General features: G+C 42.2%; 1 protein-coding gene across 1 annotated transcript; it reads right to left on the reverse strand.

The window, feature by feature from the left end:
- Positions 1–7,488: 7,488 nt before the first annotated feature.
- Positions 7,489–17,511, reverse strand: LOC139475841 (uncharacterized). The gene is made up of 7 exons (XM_071259044.1): positions 17,457–17,511; positions 12,452–12,877; positions 9,160–9,501; positions 9,021–9,056; positions 8,362–8,418; positions 8,146–8,230; positions 7,489–7,946 (listed from the first exon to the last, which is right to left on the reverse strand). Exons 1-7 carry the CDS (start codon positions 17,509–17,511, stop codon positions 7,679–7,681), a joined length of 1,269 nt encoding a protein of 422 aa, XP_071115145.1. The 3' UTR covers positions 7,489–7,678.
- Positions 17,512–17,748: the final 237 nt, after the last annotated feature.

Genomic DNA, 17,748 nt, shown 5'->3' on the forward strand with positions numbered 1-17,748 from the left:
AGGTCTTCAGCAACCCATGCCTGCCGTAAAAGGTGACTATGCTTGTGGTAAAAGGCGACTAACGGCTCGCTGACTTGGTTGATGCGTGTCATCGATCCCAATTGCGTGGATCGATGCTCATGACATTAATCACTGGATTGTCTGGTCCAGACTCGATTATTTTTCGTCATATAGCTGGAATATTGCTGAGTGAGGCGTTAAACAACAAACAAACAAAGACTTGCCCATATGTACAGCTACATTACAATAAGCAGATCTTACTTAATCATACCCTTTATTCATTTTCAGCTTATGTACAACTTTGACCAGGGTTGGCTCGGCAGGGATCCCCGGGGGCGGCTTTGTAACGCTGTTTGTAATCATGTCCGCCGTCGGCCTGCCTCCTGATGACGTCTACTTCGTCCTGCCCGTTGTCTGGCTCCTGTAAGTCCTTATGATATAGTAAGGGTGCGCGGTATTTCCTGTAAATCGGTAAATTGGGGTTCATTCTTTCCATGATACGTATCTCAATATAATGTTTTAATGCTCGGTATATCGGGTGATACCTGTGAACACTCGGGGTAGAATAGCTCTTCAGCAACCAAAGCTAGCTGTAAACGGCGACTGTGCTTGTCGTAAGAGGTGACTAACTGGTTGATGCATGTAATCGTATCCCAAAAGCGTGGATCGATGCTCATGCTGTCAATCACTGGATTGTCTTGTCCAGACTCGATTATTTTCAGAAAGCCGTCATACAGCTGGAAAATTGCCGAGTGCGGCGTTAAACAACAAACAGAGTTGGGGTGTTCACTTTTAACTCACGACAAGACCTGGAGAGTTGGGGTGTTCACTTTTAAATCACGACAAGAACATGGAGAGTTGGGGTGTTCACCTTTAACTCACGACAAGTACTGAAGAGTTGGGGTGTTCAACTTTAACTCACGACAAGAACTGAAGTGTTGGGGTGTTCACTTTTAACTCACGACAGGATCTGGGGAGTTGGGGTGTTCACTTTTAACTCACGACAAGACCTTGAGAGTAGGGGTGTTTTAGTTTTAACTCACGACAAGAACTGGAGAGTTGGGGTGTTCACTTTTAACTCACGACAAGACCTGGAGAGTTTTGGTGTTCACTTTTAACTCACGACAAGACCTGGGGAGTTGGGGTGTTCACTTTTAACTCACGACAAGACCTGTAGAGTTGGGGTGTTCACTTTTAACTCACGACAAGACCTGGAGAGTTGGGGTGTTCATCTTTAACTCACAACAAGCCCTGGATAGTTGGGGTGTTCAGTTTTAACTCATGACAAGACCTGGGGAGTTGGGGTGTTCACTTTTAACTCACGACAAGAACTGGAGAGTTGTGGTGTTCACCTTTAACTCACGACAAGAACTGGAGAGTTGGTGTGTTCACCTTCAACTCACAAGAGCTGGAGAGTTGGGGTGTTCACCATTAACTCACGACAAGACCTGGAGAGTTGGGGTGTTCACCTTTAACTCACGACAAGCCCTTGATAGTTGGGGTGTTCAGTTTTAACTCATGACAAGACCCGTGGAGTTGGGGTGTTCACTTTTAACTCACGACAAGAACTGGAGAGTTGGGGTGTTCACTTTTAACTCACGACAAGACCTGGAGAGTTGGGGTGTCCACCTTTAACTGACGACAAGACCTGGAGAGTTGGGGTGTTCACCTTCAGCTCACGACAAGAGCTTGAGAGTTGGGGTGTTCACCTTCAACTCACGACAAGACCTGGAGAGTTGGGGTGTCCACCTTTAACTGACGACAAGACCTGGAGAGTTGGGGTGTTCACCATTAACTCACGAGAAGACCTGGATAGTTGGGGTGTTCACCTTGAACTCATGACAAGACCTGGAGAGTTGGGGTGTTCACCTTGAACTCACGACGAAATAAGAAACGTCTGGCGACAACACAATCTGATTCGCGTTTTCGTTCTAACTTGGTGTACTTACTATTTCCCGTTTCAGGATCAAGGTCCCATTCCACAAAGTGTTTGTAAACTTATGGTAGTTACGAGTTTCCTTATCGCTACGACAGCTTTGTGGAACGGAGCCCAGTTTTCTTCCGCGACACAACCGGTGGCACGTGACTGTGTACACATTTAGGTCATACGCTCATGAAATAGCAAAAAGTAGGAGTATCAACTTTGTGTTAGGTCGTTGAAATATAAACAGTTATAGTTAGTGAGTGATTTGGGTTTAACATCGCTAGTGTCACATTGAACAGAATTGTCTTCTGACAAGTTTCCAAATATTATCATGAAGTATCATGAAGTTCACGTACAACTCTGCCTGTGATGAATTCAAAGTTATTAATTCCTCCTTGACATTTGTCTGTACAAGTAACATCACCAAAACGAGTTGGGGTTGAGACAAAGAAACATTGTCCAAACTCATTCACAGCTTGGCAATGAAATAAATGAGGTTCTTCTGTACCTAATTGTCCACACTGACCACAGCTACCGTGATCTTTTACAGTTATTTTATTACCATATTTGCTGCATGGACAGTTGGAGATATGGGTCGTTCACATTTAAATAATGAGCCAATTTCACAATTGTGACTAAAGGACAATCGTCCTTGACTACACGTTGTAAATCTCTCCCGTCACGACAGGAGTTAAAGGGATCGGGCGTTCACATTTATATCATAGGCCAATTCCGTAGTTATGACTAAAGGATGGTCGTCCTCTTTGAAGTCTCGTGCTGTTTCCTGATTTCTTCCGCGACACAGCTGGTATCACTTGACTGTGTCCCCACGCGCTTATGAAATGGTAAATTAGTATAAGAATGAACCTCACGTTGTGTTTGTTTGTTAGAATAGTCAGTGAGTCAGTGGGGTTTCACGCCGCTTTGAACATAATTGTTGTATATGACGGCGTGCCAGCTTGATAAGGGAGGCAACAGCAAGCAGCCATAATAATTAACCTTTACTTTCTGTGACTTCACTGGACTATAGTGAGTGAGTATTGTGTTACGCCGCCTGTAGCAATATTCCAGCAATATCACGGCGACACCAGAAATTGGCTTCACACATTTTACCCATGTGGGGAATTAAACCTGGGTCGTAGGCGTGACGAGCGAACGCAGTAACCACTGGACTTCTCCAGCGTCCCCATTGGACTATAAAACTATAAATAAACATTCCTTGTATATATGTTAACATTTTCTCCTGCTGTATTGAACTAATTATTTGAACTAACAGCGTTTTGAAAGTAAATAAGAACATGGAATTTATAGTCTCCCTCCCTTCCAATTATAACATGACACGTCACTGGCAGTAAAACACTGTTTTTTATTAAAAGAATATATAGAAAAATATGTCTTACAGTAATCAAATAAAACCATGCAAGGATATGACATGCATACGTACCGTACTTTTATCAAATACAACAAAAGATAAATCCTAGCTATGCATCATATATGAACAGTCATTAATGAAGATTAAGCTGCATAGAGCTGCATATATAACATTTTAATATAAAACATATAAACGACAAATCAAACTGAAGATTCAACCTACCCGGAATAAACTGAAAAACCTGTACTGTAAACATGAAAAAGGTCAAGATCTATATACAAGGAAATATTCAACTAAACATTTTTTAAACCTGGTGCACTCAGTCATCTTTCCTCTCATACTCATCATTAAGACAGATGATGTTTTGCTGGGGATACGAGGCCCTGCGTTGTAATATCAGGCGAGGATTACTCTGTTTGAAAACGAAAACAAGTTAATGTCTGATATTGGTGCTCAATAGAATGGACCCGTGAAGATCGGGGTAAGAATAGGTCTTCAGCAACCCATGCTTATCGTAGGAGGCGACTATGATTGTTGTAAGAGTCGACCAACGAGATCGGGTGGTCAGGCTCGCTGACTTGATTGATGCATGTCACCGTATCCCATTTGCGTGGATCGATGCTCATGATGTCAACCACTGGATTGTCTGGTCCAGACTCGATTATTTAAAGACCGCTGTCATATAGCTAGAATATTTGTGAGTGCGGGGTGAACGACAAACAAACAAAGAGAACAGTTTTAAGAATAGAACTCTCTTTGTTGTTTTTGCGTGTGTGGTTAAATTTGCGCTCCAGCAGTAAGTTTATTCCATGAGTTAGAAAGGCAATGGACCCGTGAAGGTCCAGGGTAGAATATTGTTTGTTTGTTTGTTTGTTTGTTTGTTTATTGTTTAACGCCGCACTCAGCAATATTCCAGCTACATGACGACGGCTTGTAAATAATCGAGTCTGGACCGGACAATCCCGTGACTGACATCGTGAGCAACAGTCCACGCCGTCGGGGTACGATGACACAAACCACCGATCCTGATCACACGATCTCCTCCAACGACCAGTATAGGTTGGTGGGATCTTTTTATTACCCTGGAACCCCAACAACCATCTGTACACCATCCACTCACCAGGAGGTTGAATACTTCGACTGATGGTTCGACGCATGAATGAAGCCACGGGCCCCACAACGCCTCCTTCTCTCTCTTGTTTCTAGGTTTGTCAGCAACATACCCGTGCACGTGGGTTTCACCAAAGTGGTAAACGTCTGAGACCTGCATCACTTCGGGCTTTCCTCCTACATTAAGCTGACACGCCGCGATATAACTGGAATACTGTTAAAAGCGGCGTTAAACCCTACTCACTCACTCACTCCTTCTCTCTCTTCTCCCTCTCAACTCTATGACCCTGTTTTATGCGGGATTATGCAGCGGACGATGGTGACAATAGTTATGACCCCTGTTCCATAACACGGACTTAAGTTCGTGTCAAGATATGTGAGTTATGAAATCTTCGCGAACACGGCCCCCTTCCACAACAAGGCCTGAGCCACGTGTGCGTGAATACACGCTACTGCGTATCAAGTGGTATCTAAATCCTTGTCCTTGTGCATGCTCACTGTGACTGTTTGTCATACAACACGAGCACAAAAGAGAAGGAAATGAAAGGACACGATTTCTCGAAATACATATTTCTCTGTAAAATGGAAACTGTTCGCTCACATCTGATATGAACACATTCATGGGGCATATATATCAGCTGTGACAGTATGAAAATTCCTTATCATGATGATGAATCTGCCTGCGAAAAGGATGTGATACTACAAATAGGTGTTATGATGAATATTACTGTCCAATGACTTTTTTCATGTACGACATTACATTTATAACATGAGATATTAATACATCATAATTAATGAAAGTCATAAAGCTTTATAAAATGTTCTGCAAAGCCAGCAATACATGAAAATGATAAACATAACCATTGGACAATGCATGGAATGGATATCGGGTTAACACACGATCATACTTCCATACAGTTCAGTAAAATATACAACTAAAACGGTAAAAACCGTTATTAACGCAAATGAATGCACTATGATCATCGAACGAATGTGCTGAATGTGAAATCCGCAATTGTCATTGCAGAAAACTGAACATTCCACTAGCTAAACATACTGTACATAGACAACAACGAACTGAACATTCCACTAGCTAAACATTCTGTACATAGGTAACAACGAACTGAACATTCCACTAGCTAAACGTTCTGTAAACACGCAACAACGAACTGAACATTCCACTAGCTAAACGTTCTGTAAACACGCAACAACGAACTGAACATTCCACTAGCTAAACATACTGTACACAGGTAACAACGAACTGAACATTCCACTAGCTAAACATTCTGTACATAGACCATTACGAACTGAACATTCCACTAGCTAAACATACTGTACACAGACAACAACAAACTGAACATTCCACTAGTTAAACATTCTGTACACAGGTAACAACGAACTCAACATTCCACTAGCTAAACATACTGTACACAGGTAACAACGAACTGAACATTCCACTAGCTAAACATTCTGTACATAGGTAACAACGAACTGAACATTCCACTAGCTAAACGTTCTGTAAACACGCAACAACGAACTGAACATTCCACTAGCTAAACGTTCTGTAAACACGCAACAACGAACTGAACATTCCACTAGCTAAACATACTGTACACAGGTAACAACGAACTGAACATTCCACTAGCTAAACATTCTGTACACAAGTAACAACGTACTGCCATGAGCGGCTATTTCTCCAGACCTCTCCCACATAGAAGATGTCTCGGATGATATTGAGAAATCAATCGGAACACATCGTAGGTAACTTCCATATCTCGAGTATCGTTAAATTGAAATGAACCGACGTTTATCCGAATGCTTGGGTAAAGGCAAGTAACTCGGTTTGTTTGCGTCCTCCTGCTTCGAGTTTGGCTAACTCAGTAAAAAGGCGGACATATATTCCGGGCCTGTTCGTTGTAAACCGATCTCACGGGGCATAAGGTGTGATGAACCTTGTGTACATTGGCTCACACACAGGGCACATCACACCATGTACCCCTCGAGGTCGGTTGACCTCTTGTAATGTGCCGCCGCTGCCTTGCTAATATCTACTAAAATGGTTGTTACATCCGATATTGACATTGTTAACAGAGTTGTTACACCGCCGCTCTTAAAGGGCGAGAACCGTGAACATCAAGGGTAGAATAGGTCTTCAGCAACCAATGTTTGCCGTAAAAGGCGACTATGCTTGTCGTAAGAGGCGACTAACGGGATCGGGTGGTCATGCTCGCTGAATGGTTGATGCATGTCGTCGATCCCAACTGCGTGGATCGATGCTAATGATGCCAACCACTGGATTGTCTGGTCAAGACTCCATTATTTTACAGACCGCCGTCATATAGCTGGAATATTGCTGAGTGCGGCGTTAAACAACAAACAAACAAAACAAACAAACTTAGAGGGCGAGCCTCCCTGTCTAGTGTTACCATTATGGGTTCTGGCAATGACATTGTTAGGATAAAACATTGATCAGACGACTGAACAAATATTATTTTGTATATTTTCAGTAACAACATTCACACCACTTTATATGAAGCACAGTTACTTTTTCCGCTAGTATATATCTGTTTCCTTCGCTATTCATTATCGGCTGTTAAGCAAGTGCGTGCTATGTAAAGCAATGGTTTCAGTAGCATTGTATAAAAAACACACTAAGTCTCAAAAAAGCCGGATTCATTTTTCCTCCTTGTTATCACGAAATATTAGGTAATGATTTGAAAATAGGGAAGAACTGAACGTATAATGTACAATCGAATATAGAAAAGGTTATGTCTATGTGACTGAACACGACCGATCATACTCATACATTTCTGAGTATGTCTCAGATTTTGCATAAGGAAACAAGGCCTGGTTTCTTGTAATTGAGGGTCTGGTGAGGTGAAATGGGTTTTAACATAACGTCGCGTTCAAGACTATTGCACTTTTATAGCCACGTTCATGCACGCGAGTTTGTGTGTGTGTGTAGCTGCTTGAACTAGTCGGGACTGATGCCGATTTATAGTGCTAGCATACTGAGATACCATGCCGCAGTTCAACATGAATACCCCACTCAGACACAGTATACTGACTCCGAGTCGACCAGTCCTTGTTTTAGCCCCCTAATGCCTAGCGCCAGACATGGTAACAACAAGTACCATATTTTAACGTCTTTTGGTAGGACGCAGCAAAGCCCAAATAATATGCTGCTAGCAAACAATAAGGTCAATTGTACATTAAATTTTCTATCTGCGTACGGGCAACAAATTGCAAGGATGTCATAGTTACTTCACTGTTCACGGTTCTGGATTGGATCGAAGCTTGTTCTTGTCGATGGTTAGGTTTGACAGTGACAGAGGGTTGGGGTTAGGTTGGAGGGTAGCCACACTGTAGTCGGGGTCGTCCTGGTTGTGGATCCCGGGACTAAGGCTCTTGGTAGAAAGTTGGCGAGGGGGGTCCGTCCCCCGATGTTGATGGGGTAAGGAGTAGATGGGCTCAAGGGCGTCATTCCCTTCAGGGGTAAACCGTAGCGAAGGTGAAACAAAGGCCGGGTTGCTTTTTCTCCTGGGTAAAAAAAAGAATTCATAGATGGTTTTGTGATAACAATTTAATAATATACGTATATTGATAATCCTAAATAGATTTGTCTGCATGCATATAATGAATTTAGACATGTCGTTTCGATAAATATAGACTTGTCTTGCCACGAATAGCTTTCATATTGACAACCTCCATGCAAAATATGTATTGGTGTGGTAACAACCTTTTCATATACAATATGAAGATAATACCAACAGTCACAAATCCAACCAAAAACCCAACAGGAAGGAAAACAAGCTGTGGTCCATCTGAAACATAATTTGACAAATGTGTACATTTAAAAGGAGGTATATATATAACTTTACCGCCGATACACAGACGTGTCCGAAAGTATACAATATTATTTTATTAATCGAATCAAACAGATACATGCACTTACCAAGAACGGCCTTACCCGATGACACTGATTGCGTCCCATCGGTGTTTGAAGCTGCTTCTGTCGGTGAAAAAATCGATAATCGATAATATTATTACTTAACCAAGCAGTTTAGCACTTCCTTTTCAAACGTGATATGACGAAGTTTGAAATATAATTCGTGTCATTATTATTCTCGCGTCATTATTGTTGACAGAGGGTTGGGGTGAGGTTTGAGGGTAGTACGAGTATCTGTACTTTACTGAGAAAGTGTTATCCCAAATATAACATTCGTTACATTTGACCTCTTTCTAAATGGCATTGAGTGTTCGAATTATTATTCTCCTGCTGATCCAGAATATTTAGATTATCGGAATGCTGACGTTCCCTAAGAATACACACTGGTGTGTTTGTTATACAAACTTTTAGATTTTTAGAGGAAGAATAGTTGTCTAATATCAGTCTCATAGACATGACATAGATGACGATATTATCATGATTTCCTTACATTACAATAATCAATAATGTGTCAATGGGGCTGAACCACCTACACTCTATCATTTACACTTCATACGAATAAACTTTCCTTTTTCCATTGGTGAAGATAATATAGAGTTAGATGTTGGAGTGATTGTGTTGTGTTACAACAACCATTAGAAAGGTGGAAGTAGCAAAGGGCATACCTGTACACGCGACTGTGACGTCAGAGCCGTTGTGTCCTGTGGAAAAAGAAGTAAATTAATTAATCAATTGGATTCAATGGTATACATTTGAACTATTATTACTACTTTGTAATCAATGGAACCTTGTGAAAATTATTACCTTTCACTCTCATCCATATCTTGTCAGGGAGATAGTCACGGATAACATCCACCTGTAAACTCCACTCTGGTTGGCTGACGGCAATCTCGTTCATAAAATGAACTGCCAGGTCGCCACCATGGATTGTGTACACTGTACGTGTCTTGTCCCTGATGGACAGTGTGGTCACGTGGCTGTTGCCCAGTCTGACGTCCAGCAGGGTGACGCGGCTCGCAGCTCCACTGACTGTACAGGTGCAGGTGCTTGTTTCCAGAGATGTCATCATCAGTCGGTTGCTGCTGATGTCGACCTCCTTGCCTGTTTCGGTCTTGTTGTCACACAACATGACACTCGCAACTTGCTCTGAAATCATGTGCTCTACTTGTCTGAGAAAGTAAATAACTTATAATTCGATTTGTCGATGATATACTATTGATACAAATAATAGGAAATATGTTGTCATTATTATCCATTCTGTTTGCTGGCACACATTTCCAAGTAACCAATGATAAAATTGAATACACAATGACTTTTAGAAACTGGTCAAATGTAACAAATGTAATATTTGGAATAACACTTTCTTAGTAAAGTACAGATTCTCATACTTTTGGGATTGAGTCCCGTCCGGGATCCGAACACACACTGCCAGAGTGAGGCACCTAATTGCAAGCACACAAAGTCAGCGATCTAAGTGTGGGTTCGAATCCCGCACGGGACTCAATCAAAAAAAGTACGAGAATCTGTACTTTTCTAAGAAGTGTTATCCCAAATATAACATTTGTTACAATGATAAAATTGTCTAAAATCGTAGGTAATTTGTGTCTGGATATGAACTTCATTTTCACTGGACACTTTTTTCCAATACGTTTCATGTTTCACATTTCAAGTTTGTCGATCAATCATTTCGACGGGCAGTTTTCCCTTTTTACCAAAATGGTGACCTTTTCCATTTGTGGCGGTTTTAAGAAGAGCAGTATTCCTTAACGTAGAGTAGTATTGACTATGACAATTTGAATCATATTTCAGTTATATCACGGCAGCAGAAAAGCCCAAAGTGATGCAGATCTTGGATATTTACCACTTTGGTAAAATGGTGCTGACAAACCAAAAAACATAATTAGGGATAACCTGGATTTGACCCCACTATCATGCTCCTGGTACCCCTAAGGGACAAAACCATGCACAGCGATTGGCAGTCCTTAGACGACTGGGTCATTCGTTCACCACCATCCCCCACGGTCCAATACTGGCCTCACCACCATCCCCCACGGTCCAATACTGGCCTCACCACCATCCCCCACGGTCCAATAATGGCCTCACCACCATCCCCCACGGTCCCATACTGGCCTCACCACCATCCCCCACGGTCCCATACTGGCCTCACCACCACCCCCAGGGTCCCATACTGGCCTCACCACCACCACCCACGGTCCAATACTGGCCTCACCACCATCCCCCACGGTCCCATACTGGCCTCACCACCACCCCCCACGGTCCAATACTGGCCTCACCACCACCCCCCACTGTCCCATACTGGCCTCGTCACCATCCCACACGGTCCCATACTGGCCTCACCACCACCCCTCACGGTCCCATACTGGCCTCACCACCATCCCCCACGGTCCAATACTGCCCTCACCACCACCCCCCACGGTCCCATACTGGCCGCACCACCACCCCCCACGGTCCCATACTGGCCTCATCACCACCCCCACGGTCCCATACTGGCCTCACCACCACCACCACGGTCCCATACTGGCCTCAGAACTGTCTATGCTATAACTGTGGTGAGCCCATCCAACACACATCATCACTGACCTACGACCATATGGGTTGTGCTGTGCTATGGTACACTGCTGGAAGCCATCAAGTGCACGTCACCAGGTCATTTAGTAGAAGGTGTTTATGTTATATGCTGAATATATGTTCCACAATGATAGGAGTTATCACAACCACGACCATGCCATGTTCACGAATCACATCATTGGTTACCGGGGAGGTCGGGTAGCCTAGTGGTTAAAGCGTTCGCTCCTCACGCCGAAGACCCGGGTTCGATTCCTGATATGGATACAATGTATGAAGCCCATTTCAGGTGTCCCCGCCGTGATATTGCTGGAATATTGCTAAAAGCGGCGTAAAACCATACTCACTCATTGGTTTACCGATGCAAACTGCACAGCCTTGCAATCACAGTAAGTCATCAGCAACCCAACGGAGTTAGGCACGATCAGTCCTGTACATTGCTACCATGTCCTGTATGTCCTATAGTCCTGTATTATCACACCACGATGACTACTGTTACAAACACTTTGTCATTCTTGCATTTTCTTACTTTAAATGATTCATTTGTGAAGAAAACATGCCAGAATGGTTTCCGATTGGATTTCCACGAATACGATGTGTTCGTGGTCATGAAAGTTGAGGTATCACTGCATGTCATCACTATGTTAACTGTTATCACTCCTCTTGTATTACTAACATTTTTATAACTACATGTATTTAACAACAAACTATCTTCTTTTTTTATTATCTGGCGAAACAGATTCATTAGGGGTAAAAGGAAAAATAGGTGTAAAAAGTATATGAATACATCACTGAAAATCAGTGATGACGCCAGACGTTCGCCAAAAGGTAAAGCATATCATATCCTATCGGCAGCCCCGCCATTCACACAATTTGCATGGAAAACCTGGATGTAATATGGGTTATATAACAAAGTGGAGCTCCTGCATTTGAGAACCCAATTGGTGCTGTGATGTACAATCTGGAGATAAATATAATCTTAAGATTATTCTCATATGCCAAGATTGTACAAATATTGTCACAAGTGTTAGTGTTTACATGGATGGGTACACTCCTTTGAAATGAGAAGGCTTTGTGAAAAATGTTAAGACAGCTGTGGAGTAGTGATATCAGATTCCGGTCACACAATAGATTACTCAGAAAGTAATGTTCCCCGCTGCCAGTGATGAAATCAAAGTGCTTCATTTGTTCTTAACACATTAACCACGTGGTGATTCCAAGTTAGAATAGATCCCAGTTACCTTGTGGAATGAGGTTAGGGTGGGCAGGGTGAATCTAGCGATTCAGACCATGGATAGCGTTATCCAAACAAATAACCTTTTGGAGTGTCATCACATGTTTTAGGTCAGTCTGTTATTACGTGTACAATATGAATGTAGAAAGGAATGAAACAGAATATATAATACAAATGTAAGTGGTGAGGGTAGGACCACAACGTCTATAACGTGGAGCATACTCTTAACATTAAAACTTGCACTTAACATTTCCATAGCTATATCAAGCTCTTTACCTTTGACACACTGATTCAATACAACGAGATGTGACGTGCGGTTCTTTCTCTCTCCTACTGGGAGGTCCTTCAGACCATGGATAGAGGAACTCGTGTCACTCTCCAGGATACAGTACCTCTTCTGACTACACTCTTCCAGAACCTCTATGATCGCGGCCTGATAAGACCTCTTCTGATGCACATCCGATGCGTTTAACAAACATTCCCCAACGTCATAATATTCATCATTGAATTTTTCTACACAGGATCTGTATACTGTACTCCTGTCGCCACCGTCCTTACTTACATGAGCTCTTTGCAAGATGTGTTTGACCAACACTGATTCATTTCTGGGACACTTAATCTCTTTACTCCCCTGATTGTAACAAACGCTTTTAACGTCCCCTTCTATTTTTGCCACATCCACTTTGACACAAATGATGGAACCTGAAGTATAACAGAAAAAGTGCATGAGCTTATTTCACAAAGATTATTGATTTGTATTTTGAATTCAGGAACAGGGAAGTTCAGGACAACGTCAGTGTGAAGAGTCAGTATATATTCAAAGCCGCATTGGCAATAAGAGAGTCACGCAGTTTTCAATGTGCAGAAATAAAGACAGTTTATGACAAATACAGGTGACCTAAACAAGTATAAGGCACCTTTCAGAGGACAAAACTGTATACCTTGAAGCAGTTGCATATGATATATTCTATCCCTTACAAGAAACTCCCCTAGAAATTAACTCACCCACTCTGAATATAAGATTGACAGGAAATTGAGAAAATGAACATTTCCTGTTATTGATCGTGGGAAAATATTTACTAAAATTCTGATTTCAGTGTCTAATATTTCTCTTTAACATTCATGAAATATATTAATAGAATATTCATAGCCAGTGAAAATAATTGTGTTTGAAGCCTTATTCAACAATTCATCAAGAAAATCTGAAGATAGTCAGGGAGGGGGTCTGGGATTTTGTTTTGAGACCAGATATTTTTTCAACTATAGATGCAAAACCAGATATTATTTATATTTAAAGCTATGAGCCCCAAGTTTTTGTTTTTTTTTAAAAACACCATATATGCAACAATGTCACATTGGCAGACAATTTCTTCTTTTTTTAAAAAAAATGTGCAGCATAATTATTTTTTCACGATTTTTCGGTGATCAAACACTGAGTTATGGTATGTTATCACCCTGAACGATTTCGAGGGCAGCATGCATGTTGATTTTGGCATTATACATTCCCACATAGTCAAATTTTCTTACTTTTCCTTAAATACAGATACATTTTCGAAGTCAACGGACAGAGTTGCCTGTCCTTCTTTCAGATTCCGTGTCATGCATATGCTTACTATATCAAGCAATTTGATATCCTTTTATACCGGACTATGGCCTCCAAATAACAGTGTAAGATGGGTTTGAGATAAGCGTCTCTGGCTCCGTTTCCCTCTGTGTCTACTCATTTTAGACTCTGATGCCGACGTCCCCGCAGCCGGCGGATCACAGATGGGGAATTGTCTGCTCAGATGAGTAGTATGCCAGCCAACGTGGCCCAGAGCGTGGCCGAGCTCAAGTTTATGTTTGCTTCATTCGGGCAAGCTTGGTAAGCGAAAATCGAATCCCGGCGGCCCTAGGCCTAGTCGTCTAAGCCCGAAATGAATCACTCTTGTACGGGGAAAACGAAGTCCTCCAGAGACGGTTCTTGGTTCACGTCGGCTGTCTTGAGGATCTGTTATGGTCCACTCCTATAGCGGATGTTCGGCAGGTAATTACTTCCACAACGGCTAACGGGATCGGGTGGTCAGGCTCGCTGACTTGGTTGAAGCATGTCATCGATCCCAATTGTCTGGATCGATGCTCATGATATCAATCACTGGATTGTTTGGTCCAGACACGATTATATACAGACCACCGTCATATGGCTGGAATATTGCTGAGTGCGGCACAAAACAACAAACCAACCAACCAGAAAAGCCTATGTTTTCTGCCTCTCCGTCGAAGTCTTCATCGTCCAATGTTATTGTCCCTCTCTGCGGTGGTGCCTACAATACAGCTGAAGACAGAAGTGTCCCCTGGTTGTTCTAGAGCGCTCGGACAACCCGGTGTCTCTACCATTCGAAATCTGTTGGGGAATCTTCATGTTCGGGCCACCCGTGAAGTGGGCAAGAGGATTGCCCTTGACAAGATGGGTGACAAGCCTGCCCGTGTCTACTTCACCACTATGCATTAAATGACCACCACACGGGGGTGCCCCAGTTGCCTGGTGTTGTTGACATCGATGCAGATTTCAGCATTCTTTATCCTCCGTGGTTCCGGTTTACCGTATTCAGGAGGCCGACATTTACCTCGCCATGACCCTGAGATTAGATCGTACCTGGGATGGTTCTCGGTCAGTGTCCGGTAGATCCTTCCCACCACTAGAGTCTGAAGAAATTACCCGACCCGTCCGAGGGGTCCAATCCAGTCTTGTTTCTACAGTCAGTCCTTAATTCTATATCCCTCAGTTACTTTGACCTCCTTGATTGTTTGCCCCATTCGATGTCGGGGTCTCAATGAGGCCGGCTCTATAGTCAATGTTCAGATGGCGTAGGCACTGTGAAGCAGCCCCCGACGTCTTCAGCCTTGAAGGATGTGAAATGGGGTTTAAAGTCGCGTTCAAGATTGTAGCACTTATATAGCGACGTGCATGTGTGTGCGTTCGTGCGTTCGTGCGTTCGTGGCTGCTTGTACTAGTCCAGACTTATGTCGATCTTACAGTGCTAGCCCACTGAGATACCATGCCGCACTTTAACATGAATACCCAACTCAGACACAGACATGGCCAGTCCTTGTTTTAAATTTAAATCCTTCATGCCGAGCGCCGGGCAGGGTAACAACAAATATCATCTTTTGACGTCTTTGGTATGACGCGGTGAACCCCCGACCTTCCTCTTTCCGAGCAGACGTGCTACCACGAGGCCACGGAGGCGGTCTAGTTTGTTTTGGAATCCGATAACGGAGCGTGTAATTTGAGCACTTTCACATGGATAATTAAATACTTCCTGTGAATGTTATGGTATTCTTTCTCTCTGGAATTGACTTAAAGTGGCTAGGAAAACTGATATTCACAACGACATTCGATCAACTTTTTTCACTTTACTTGACTTTTGCGAAGAAGCAAGAGAATAAGGCTTGATGAGAAAAGTGAGGTTAGTACTCATTATAATCAAAAGCAATGATACAGTTGTTAACTTGTATGTATTCTAACGGAAAAAGTAACTGTGCGTCATATAAAGTTTAATAAAAGTACATGTATTCTGAAATTAAATAATGCATATTTTAATGCGAATGCGTCCAGGAGAACGTTTTAGTTACGCTTGTGTTACTCAACGGCGTTAGTTTGGGAGTAGAAGTGTAATGACGGCATAGGACGCCATACCTCTCCCCCTGTATACAACATGTCTGGAGTGAGATGGAGCGACGCCTACGACGGGACCAGAACCAGCTGGCAAAGCTCAATTGGGACAATCATCGGTTGTCATTTGCAACAACAACCTCCAGGCTGTGTTCTATCATCTGGGGTATTCAGTGGTTTGCCGCTGCCTGAATCAACGCATGGTATTACCCGATAACGACATTGTTAATTGAGTTGTTACACCAACACCCTGTGTGTCTCTCTGCCTCCTGGTCTCCTGAGTTTTGCCAGTGGTATTTTTTCAACATTGATCAAAAGAATGTAAAAATATTATTCTGTATTTTTTCAGGAACATAAGATTTACACTACTTTATATGACGCACTAGACATGGGTGTCCCTGTGGTATAAGGTGCTGCAATTAGTTGTGCAGAGTTGCGTCCCTTGGGCACGTCAGAAACCTCTTTGACTGTGGGTTCGAATCCCGGTTCGCCCATATTATGTTAGTAGGTTTGTCAGCACCATACACGTGCTCGTGGGTTTCAACAAAGTGGTAAACGTCTGAGACTTGCATCACTTCAGGTTCTCCTCCCATATTAAGCTGAGAGCCTTGATGTAACTGGAATGTTTAACGGGCGTTAAATCCCATTCACTCACTCACTCATATGAAACACAGTCACTTTTTCCGATTTAATTCCGGATTTAAAAATGTCACATAGTGAATAATGATAAACCATTATTAAATCACATAAAATATATTTATTATTACAACACGAACTGAATTTGCTTTTAAAGGAGGTTGTTATATATCCGGATTGCTTATTGAGTCAGTTAAGATTAGAAATAAAACTGCTTTGAAAATAATGTCAGTTATATCTCAGTGTTTACTCACAAGAAGTCAACAATATATCAATTCAACTGTAAATTACTATAAACGATAAGTGACATGCTACAAATAATTCTATTTAATATTTAATATACAAAAATTCTATTTACTTAGCTTGAATGACCAAAGTACAGCAGTTATTAATATAGTATCAGTACTTCCTTCGTATTTGAGTTTCAGAGGTTAATACAGCACCGTTAATAATTTGACTCAACTTACCACCCTCCTCTACATTTGCATTCCTTGTCCAAACAATCTGATGTTTTACCATCAAGAACAATTTCAAAAAGAGCATGCGTGTAGGTTATGTATATTATCAGTAACAGTCAACATCGGAATTGGCAAAGTGGGATAAAATAAATTTAAAAAACCACACGAAATCATATTCAACAACACTACACATAAGAATAATGTTCAGTTTGTTTGTTTGTGTGTTGTTTAACGCCGCAACAAGCAATATTCCAATTATATGACGGCAGTCTGAACCAGACAATTAAGTGACTGACACGCCGTCGGGGTACGATGACACAAATCACCAACCCTGATCGCTCCGTCTACTCTTACGACCAGCATCGAGCTACTAAATATGCGAGCCTCACCACCCGAGCCTACGACAAGCATAGGTTGCTGAAGACCTATCCTAACCCGGATCTTCACTTTTCCCAGCGAATAATGATAATACGATTTGAAGTATTCTTAGAGTTGGTTCTATCAGGATGCAACAGTGTAGACATCTACTTACAAAGACAGGAATTCGCCAGTAACACCAATAATCCAAACACGCTGACTGTCTCCATGGCTGTACGCGAATCATTTGAGTTAATATTTCCCTATCAATTGTGATCGTGAGTCATATGCAGCCGGTTTCAGATATGGTTATGTCTTTCTACACTTGAATAGAATGTTCAATCTGTCAAAATCCCGCCTTGATGTTTCAGGCTCTAATATTGAAACGGATCTGATATGCAGTCCCGTCATTTGTATCTTCCTTGTCGGCTGGACACAGGCTCGTTAAACAACTAAACTAAATGTCT

Source organism: Haliotis cracherodii, unplaced genomic scaffold (genome assembly GCF_022045235.1).
Source record: "Haliotis cracherodii isolate W230 unplaced genomic scaffold, xgHalCrac1.p SCAF_3, whole genome shotgun sequence".
NCBI lineage: Eukaryota > Metazoa > Mollusca > Gastropoda > Lepetellida > Haliotidae > Haliotis > Haliotis cracherodii.